We start from the raw sequence: 9519 nt of genomic DNA on the forward strand, positions 1-9519 counted from the left end.
GATACAGTGTTCTGCACACCAGAAGAGGGCACCAGATCTCGTTATAGATGGCTGAGAGCCACCATGTGGTTGCTGGGAATTGAACTCAGGACCTTTGGAAGAGCAGTCAGTGCTCTTAACCGCTGAGCCATCTCTCCAGCCCCCCCCCCACCCCCAGGCCTAAAGTTTTTTAATGTCCCCAGCTGCACAGAAGGTGGCTGGATATGGTCCCTGAGAATTCCAGCTGGGTCACAGCCTACTGTGATGTCACGGAGTCAGTAGGTACCCCAGCCCCTGGCCCCATCTCAGCGCAATGGACTGCAAGCTCCACAAATATGGTTTATGTGAAGAAGGGGGCAAAGGCTCAGCCCAGGCCCTTTCCCCCCACTTTGGCTGGGTCTGAGTGTGACTAATGTTTCTTGTTCATTTCTTCCAGTATTCTTTCTTCTGCCTCTCCTTCCTCTAATAAAAACCTACACTTGGGCTAGCACGTGACTGAGCAGCCAAGTATGGCATTCCCCGGCCTCTCTTCAAGTTGGGGGTAGCGTGTGACTGAGCTATCAGCGGGCACTCTATGTTTGACTCTCAGATGGCCTTCTTATAAATGAATAGGTAAAGTGGGAGTGGCGGCACACGCCTAGAAGCACGGCAGCCTCAGGACCACTTGAATGCAGGAGTTCGAGACCCGCCTTGATAGAGTGGAATTGTAACTCAGGAATATTTACTCATGGAGCTGGTATATGTGAGAGAAAGAACTTCTGACCTTATTTTGACTGAATGTCATCACAGCAGCCCAAACTCAGCCCTCAGTCAACCATACCCTGGGTTCCAATCGTCCTCTCATTTGCTCCAAACCCTGCTGGAATTTTGGTCCTGAGGACCCCCCCCTCCCCCATGTTTAAGGAGAACCTTCTCCCCAGATGATGGAGCACCCTGTCCTGGAAGCCAGCCTGTTATTCCACGTTTGGAGTTGAGCCCTCAGTCACTTAAAAAACAAAAACAAACAAACAACCAAAAAACCAAAACCCTCCTCATGCTTTAAATTTCAGGTTGTTTGTTTTTTCATTTTGCAAATGGTATTAATAGTAACATTCTCTTCAAAAGCAGTTCTATATAAATATGACGTCATCATGCTCAACAGTGCGCAGGGGCCGGCCACAGTTTGTCTCTAGGGCAGCATTGCAAAGAAACAAAGCAATTTCCCTAGAAGAGACCATAGAAAGAGGCACCTAACAGCATTACAAAAAGGCAACCATACCAGAGAACGGCTCTCAGCCCTGACTCCTCCAGAGCAAGGATGCTCCCGTTCCGGATACATTCTCCCGAGAGAGACACATCACAGACACAGCCAGACACAACACACCCAAACACAGCAGACAAAGACAGCACAAAACACACACGGAAGCTGTTGCTGCTGTACTGTTTATTGTCACTGTCACCCAGGGGCATCTGGTCTCCCCCACATTTCTTTCTTGGGGATGCTGTCCTAGCTCTGGCCATCTGGGCCTCTTTCTTGCTCCTGTCTTGCCCTCTCGCTGGGTCTGGAAGGGCTTATTTGGTGTTCTCTCTCCAGAACCTCACTTAGTGGGGAGAGGGTCAAGCAGGCCTAGGCCCTGCTCACAGCTCCTAATTTCTCCAAGGTCCTGGATCCATTGTTCGGTGTGGTGTCCTGTATCCATTGCTGGGTGTGGTGTCCTGTAGCGATTGCTGGGTGTGGTGTCCTGTATCCATTGCTGGGTGTAATGTCTGTGGTCTGGCCTCATCTGTGGAAGAGGAAAAACGGGTGGTGAAAGGGACAGAGACCTGGGTTTGAAGTCTGGCTTTCCTACTCATTTTTCCTATAACTTTACAGAAGAACAGAAGGTTTTTGTTTTGTTTTGTTTTGTTTTGGCTTGGGTCTCCAGAGAACTCGGTCAAATACGGTTCTCATTTTATTCTGCGTGTGGATGTAGGCAACACTATTTTTTTTCACGTACTGATAAGGGAATGTGTGTGCATGTGCCACTGTGAGGGTGTGGAGGTCAGAGGACGCTGGGGGCGGGGGGGGGGGGAGGGAAAACAGAGGTTCTAGAACTCACAGAGAATCACTAAGAGAGCCAGGAGTCTTAGTCACGCAGAAACACCCGCATTCCATCCAGAAGGCCGAGAGTGGGTTCTGTTAGTGACCCGGTGACCTTTTTGCTGTGTGTGGAGGTAGACCTAGCCCACCTCATGCTGCGGAGGCAGACCTGAGTGATTGGCCCTGACTCTTCCCTCCCCACACCACTACCCATGCTTAGGGGAGACCTCACCTGTACTTCACAGTCTACTGACCTCTGTGTGTGCTCAGAGCCAACACCCGATTCTAGGCCCTTCAGCTACAGGACACACTCTCATGGGGACAGGTACTTTGTAAAAGAGTCTATGTGCAGTCACACCTTAAGCTTCATTGTGCACCTGGAACTGGACTGGTTGTTGCCTGGAAATCTCTTCCCAAATTATACTGTTTTAAATATGCTGCCAATGAACTGCCTGGCATCACACTCCCTGAAATCTGATCCAAGTTGATGGGACTCAGTCTGCCCGTGGGGGGGAGGGGTTGTTTCATTCTTATATTCTCCCGGCCTGGGTACCTGCAGGGTCCCCTTAAGAAGACAAGCACAGATGCCAAACACGGGGTGTCATGCTTGGCTGCAAGTGCCTGTACCTGCTGAGCCATCGAACCAGCTGGAATCAACTTTTGGTTCCCCACTTCCCATTCAGTTCATTGCACACTCGCGTGTCACCCTGAGCGGAGCTACCCTTACTGGCTCTCTGGCTCGAGTCCTCACCTCCAGCTCTGTCTCAGCGCCAGGCCTTTTTCCTTTCAGAGTTCTGGAACTTGGTCAGCAGCTTTCTCTCATGCCCACCAGGGCTAGGGCGGTTGGTATTGGCAGCAGCTTCTCTCTTGGTGCGACCTTTCCGGCCTCCCCCGACTGGTGGAGCAGGAGGTAGAGGGGACAGGAGAAGAGGAGAGGTGTGAGGTCAGAGGGCAAGCAAATGGCCTTGATCATAGGATGGGAAGGGCAGAATGGCCAGAGGGCAGTGGTCCCTGGTGTACCTTGGAAGCACTTTGCCCCTGCTGTTTATTCATGCATAGAAAGAGAGAGAGAGAGAGAGGCTCAGATGTGAGGCCTCAGGGCTGAGGAAGATGAACTGAGGAGATGAGGCTAGGAGGGAATTACTTTAGATTGGGGCACAGATTAGCTAAGAAAGGTAACCTGAGGGAGGAAGTCCAAATCCAAGTAGCTGCAAAACAGGCCTTACCGACACAAGGATGGGCCAGGCTGTACTGGTCATATTCATCCAGGATGCCATCTTCGTCCTCTGGGTTAAGAGGTTGCTGGGAGGGGCTGGCTGTTGGTGGCAGGGTGGCCATTATGCTTTCTCCAAAGTCTTGCCTGTGTGGAGGTTGCTGACCATCTGTCCTCTCCCAGTTCCCTCACTCCTACTTATAAGGCTGCCTGCTCCGCAGACCACAGGCTGCCTCCCGCCCTCTGAGCCCTGTCTGATGCAATCTAGCCTTTTCCCCGAACTGGGGCCATAGACACCAGCCCTTAGCAGAGTGGAACACCCTCCCCCTTCCTCCTCCCTCATAAGGCTTACCCTCAACCAGCTGTGTTTTTCCACATGGAAAACTCCAGCCTCGGGTGGAGGAGGGAGCAGACAGGATCTGGGCATAAACAATCGTTGGGAAGTTAGCCAAGGTGAGCAGAGGGCCTCAGATAGGCTATGACTTCCTATCACTTTGACCTCTGCCACAAGCCCCTCCTGGGCCTGGGTCATAGGCACACACTACAGGCCACACACACACACACACACACACACACACAGGCGCGCGCGCACACACACACACACACACACACACACACACACGCGCTCATCCACACAACACACACACACGCGCATCACACACATACACACACGCTATCACACACCACACACACCTCGCTCGCTCACACCACACACACACGCGCTATCACACACAACACACACCACACACGCGCTCGATCACACACACACGCTATCACACACACACTCTCTATCACACAATCACACACACACACTCTCGAGCACACACACACACGCTCGTCAGCACACATACACACGCGCGCCACACCACACTCTCTAGCACAAAGCACACACACACGCTCTCTCTATCACACACACACTCATACACACTCTCTCTCTATCACACACACACACTCTCTCTATCACACACACACTCTCTATCACACACACACACTCTCTCTATCACACACAATCACACACACACACACTATCACACACACACTCTCTCTCTCACACACACTCTCTCTATCACACACACACACTCTCTCTCTATCACACACACACACTCTCTCTCTCTATCACACACACACACACACTCTATCACACACACACACTCTATCACACACACACACTCTCTCTATCACACACACACACACTCTCTCTCTATCACACACACACACACACTCTATCACACACACACACTCTCTCTATCACACACACACACACTCTCTCTCACACACACACACACACTCTCTCTCTCCCCCCCACACACTCTAACCTGGTTCACACTCAGGACTTGATGGCAGCATACACACTGAAAAAGGAGAGAGGAGAGAACACTGGCCACTTCATGCTAAGTCAGCAGGTCCTATCTTGTCCCACCCAAGGCTTCCATTTCTATGGAAAGTCCCCTTACTGTACTTCAACAGAGTCCCCAGGGACTTCCCCCTCATCCAAGATGGAGGCTAGCCAGCGGGAGGAGACTGCAAATAACCTGGATTCAACACTCAGGGTGCCTGCTCCACCTCCCTCTGCCCTTCTTTCTGACAGAGTCCTTCTGTGAAGCCCATATTAGCTCTTGAACTGGCAGCTCTCCTGCCTCATCACCCCCAAATGCTGGGACTATACATTCAGTAAGTCAGCTCAGATCCAGTGTCCTGTGTGTGACTTCAGGTTCCCCCTTTAACAAAGGATAGTCCTATCTTCTTCTGCTGGGGAGAGGTGAACAGTGACAGAATGCCCGGAAAGGCCCTTGGAACAGCTGGGAACAGTGTAATAAGGATCAGCCACAGTTGCCCATGATTTCCCAAACAGTACCCTCACCATGGCAAAAAGAAGAGTGGAAAAAGAGGAACCTAGAAGAAAATTATATATTGTGGGCTGGCAAGACAGCTCAGTGGGTAAGACACTTACTGCCAAGCCTGACAACCTGAATTCAGCGGTCCCCAGGAGCCATGAGTGTGGGAGAGAAACACCACCCTTCACAGGCCTATACACATACACACGATAAATACATGAAACTTTTAAATAAAATAATATATTGATGTGGAAGGCACAATGAGATAAACAGGTATTCCCCCCCACCCCACCCCACCCCCGCTTTGTTTTAGGTAGAGTCTCACTTTATAGCTGTGGCTGGCTTAGAACTGGATCTGTAGACCAGCCTGGTGCTGAGCTTGGGGATCAACCCGCCTCTGCCTCCTGAGTGCTGGGATTAAGGGGCTGCATTACCACACCCAGCCAAAATGAACTCAAGTATGAATTAAATATTAAAGTTTCTCAGTCCATATTGGCTTCCCCTGTTACGATTACACATGCTGCCTCTCCAAGCTTAGAACTTTTTTTCTTTTAAGACTAGGTCTCTTGCCGGGCATGGTGGCACATGCCTTTAAACCCTGCACTGGGAGGCAGAGGCAGGCAGATCACTGTGAGTTCGAGGCCAGCCTGGTCTACAAAGTTAGTCTAGGACAGCCAAGGCTACACAGAGGAACCCTGTCTCAAAACAAACAAACAAAAAGACTAGATCTCTCTCTCTCTCTCTCTCTCTCTTTTTTTTTTTTTTTTTTTTTTTTTGGTTTTTCAAGACAGGGCTTCTCTGTGTAGCCTTGACTGTCCTGGACTCACTTTGTAGACCAGGCTGGACTCAAACTCACCGAGAGCTACCTGCTTCTGCCTCCCAAGTGCCAGGATTAAAGGAATGCACCACCACACCCGGTTGAGAAACCCTGTTTCAAAAAAACAAACAAACAAGATTAGATCTCCTTATGCTATTCAGGTTGAACTCAGTGTCCTAGGTTGAAATAATCCTCCTGCCTCAGCCTCCTGAGCAGTTATGACTACTAGTGTGTAAACACCACCACACAAGGTCTTAAGTGTGAATTTCATAAGAATTAGTATAAGTTTTAAGTTCAAATAAAAAACATGTGAAATGGAATTTTCTACTCTTTAAAAAAAAAAAAGTTTCATACAATGTATTCCAATCAAGGTTTCCCTTCCCCCAGACTCCCTCCCTACCCACCAAACTCCTTAATTCTCATTTTTGGAAACAAACAGGTAAAGGAGGAAGAGGAGGAGGAGGAGGAGGAGTAAATGGAACATTTTACTGGAGGACATAACTGCTCCCAGATAAGGTGGAGGAGGGTTGCTGCACAGATGAGGGAGAGCGCAGCCAGAGATATCAGGAAGAGTCCAGAGTGAACATGGCCACCAGACTGAAGTGGGCCTTGTGAGACTGACAGGGTGAGGCAGGGAGGAAGAGAAGAGAGAGAGGAGTGGAGGGCTAAGAGAAGAGCCTCGGACCAAGTGGCCGTGAGGCAGAGGAAGTAGCTGGGAACCCGGAGGCATAGCCAACATGACTGGGTCATACAGGAGTCAGGGGAGCTGGGGAAAGAGAAACCCAGGCTTGTCCTGGAGAACTTAGGGTAGGAGGTGGGTGTGCCAACCAGGATGTCTCCACAGGAGGCGCTGACAAGGCTGAGAAAGGCTGGCTGACGGTGTCTGCTTTTTGTTTTTGTGTTTATAGACAGGGTTTCTCTGTGTAACAGCTCTGGCTGTTCTGGAACTCGCTCTGTAGTCCAGGCTAGCCTCGAACTCATGGAGATCCATCTGCCTCTGCCTCTCAAATGCTGGGATTAAAGGTGTGCACCACCATCGCCTGGCCCTGACAGTTTCTGCTTTGAAGTGTTAATAGGCACCTTGGTTGACTATTTGTTCAGGGGTTGAGACCTAACAAAGTATACCCCATAAAAATCCATAAAAACACAAAATCAGAAACGATAATATGCAAGCAAAAAAGGCCAGTAGGACCAACTAATGTCTGAACAAAACAACGTGAGAAAAAAGGTCTACAAAAGTACCACTGTGCTGGCATCTACTTAACTGTGGTTAATATAGCCAGTGAGGTTCCACTGGAGAAAACGAATCTTTTCTTTGTAAGCAGATGTCAATTTGGCCAGGGGTGGGAGTTTGCGTCCACTTCCCCTCTCGGCACTGGGACCCCATCTGGCATGACCCTAGGCAGGCCCTGGGCATGCTGCCAGTCTCTGAGCTCACATGGCATCAGTTCTTTTGTGTCTGGAAGACACTGTTTCCTTGGTGGCCTCCCTGCTTTCTGGCTCTGGAAAAATCTTTCTGTCTCTTCCGCATAGCTGCCTGAGCCCTGAGGGAAGGGGAATTTTCTATTCTTGATGGAAGGATTTGAACCCTGTGAGTCATGTTAGCCCAGAGAGGGTGCCCACACCAACTCTATCTGTGCTGCTGTCTCCAGGCAGGGAGTTAGACAGACAAAACCCGTCTAGAAACAAAACAAAACTGGACCCCAGTGAAACCAAACCCTCTCACCCCTGGCCAGCTGTCATTCCTCTGCCCACTTCCACGGGCTGGGAACCTCTGTTGCTCTTTTTTTTTTTTTTTTATTTTAGTATACAATGTTCTGCTTGTATGTATGCCTACACACCAGAAGAGGGCACCAGATCTCATTATAGATGGTTGTGAGCCACCATGTGGGTGCTGGGAATTGAACTCAAGACCTTTGGAAGAGCAAGCAGTGCTCTTAACCTCTGAGCTATCTCTCCAGCCCTCCGTTGCTCTTTTATCTCAGAATGAGAATTTGATAGTTTGCCCAAAGCTGCTGCAGAACTGCATCCACTCCACTAAAGACACGCTATGCAAGCTGCTCCCTGCTGCTCCCTCACTTCAACAAAAACAAAAACATACTTCTGTCTCGCAGACTCCAGTGACACACCCTGGACACAGGGGCTGGAGAGATGGCTTGTGGGTGACAGCACTTGCTGCACAAGCAGGAAGAGCTGAGGTAAGATCCCAGCACCCAGCTGGGCATGGTCGCGAATGCCTGTAATCCCAGCATTTGGGAGGCAGAGGCAGGCGGATCGCTGTGAGTTCGAGGCCAGCCTGGTCTACAAAGGGAGTCCAGGACAGCCAAGGCTGCGTAGAGAAACCCTGTCTCGAAACAAAACAAAACAAAACAAAACAAAACAAAACAAAAACAAACACACTAGGGATATGGCTGGTTGGTTGCTGTTGGTTGTCAAGCAGCCTAGTAGTCGTGCACAAAGAGATGAGGAGAAATTAGACCTACTGACCTCAAAGATCAAACTTGCCCCAAGGAACTCAAAGCCCGTAGTTTAACGATACCAACGCCCCTTTTCCCTCTATTCTTTTTTCTTTCCTATCTATAGGGGGTTAATAAGGGTGGGGAAGGATAGAAGAGAGAAAAAGGAACCCCCAAAATAGTGAACACCAGCTACACTAATGTACCAAGAAAAACGATATTCTTGGGACCTGCGGGGCTTTATCACAATGACAGCACAATGTTTCCTCTCCTGTGACATAGGTTGGAGGAGCCAGGTTGGAGGGAAAGGTATTCTAAAGAAGCTTACTAGGTCCCTAGTGTCCAGCAAGACAGCAAGACAGTCAGGACGTGGGCCACACAGAAGCACAACTGTCCCACTTTTCTTTTCCTCCCCACAGGCACACAGAGTTCTCCTTGCCTCACTGCCGAGCACCACGCCAGCTGTAACTTCCTAGTCTATCTTGTTCCTGTGTAAACGCAGGACAGTGAGAACACACCTGCATGTGCAATGACAGGGCTCAGCCCGGAGCCAACACATGACATCCTGTTATTTCCTTATTCCTCAGAGAAGGAAAACAGAGGCTATCCAAAGCCACAGTGCTATGACTGATAAAGGACCCAGTCCCCAGCTGGGCAAACAGTGGCAAGGGTTTGCCCTGTGTACGTGTTGTCATTTTCCACGTGCCTCTCTGCGGTCTCTCCCTCCCAGGCCTTTGTGTTTCTTTGGACCAGGTCTTGTGTAGAGCATGCAGAGAACGGCATGTGTCTTTTGAAAGCTCTGTGGGATAGCGAGAGAGCTCTTCAGGGTAGCAGTGCACAGCCCTGCCCAAAGCACCACACATATGCCAACCATAGCGACACTTGCCCAACCATTCAGGAGGCCGAAGCAGGAGGATCTCAAGTTCAAGACCAGCCTGGGCCACATAGTGAGCCCTTATGAAAAACTAAAATCATAAACGACGGACCACACCAAGCCTGGACAGCAAAAACTCTACACTTGCCACCAGCCAGCACTCCTGCCGTCACCCCGCGCTCTGTATTCCTATCTTCACAGAGCCACTTCACATTAACGAAAGGATTTTGCCAGGAGCAGCGGTGTGCTTGGATCCCAGCTCTCAGGATAGGCAGAGGCAGGTGGA

The 9519-nt window shown here is 50.0% G+C and overlaps 1 protein-coding gene across 1 annotated transcript; it reads right to left on the reverse strand.

The window, feature by feature from the left end:
• Positions 1-1385: 1385 nt before the first annotated feature.
• On the reverse strand, positions 1386-3381 carry Nupr1 (nuclear protein 1, transcriptional regulator). Its single transcript, XM_051146991.1, has 3 exons — positions 3265-3381; positions 2790-2933; positions 1386-1742 (listed from the first exon to the last, which is right to left on the reverse strand). The coding sequence occupies exons 1-2, from the start codon at positions 3374-3376 to the stop codon at positions 2803-2805; spliced, it is 243 nt and encodes an 80-aa protein (XP_051002948.1). The 5' UTR covers positions 3377-3381; the 3' UTR covers positions 1386-1742; positions 2790-2802.
• Between the last annotated feature and the right edge of the window lie 6138 nt (positions 3382-9519).

This window comes from Acomys russatus, chromosome 5 (assembly GCF_903995435.1).
Source record: "Acomys russatus chromosome 5, mAcoRus1.1, whole genome shotgun sequence".
In the NCBI taxonomy this organism is placed as follows: domain Eukaryota; kingdom Metazoa; phylum Chordata; class Mammalia; order Rodentia; family Muridae; genus Acomys; species Acomys russatus.

Bases quoted from the DNA above. Each gene is read 5' to 3' on its own strand.
- Nupr1 (XM_051146991.1), bottom strand. From the start codon at position 3,376: ATGGCCACCCTGCCACCAACAGCCAGCCCCTCCCAGCAACCTCTTAAC. The intron at 2,934-3,264 runs GTAAGGCCTGTT...CTGCTCCACCAG, and splicing joins CCTGGCCCATCCTTGTGTCG to TCGGGGGAGGCCGGAAAGGT.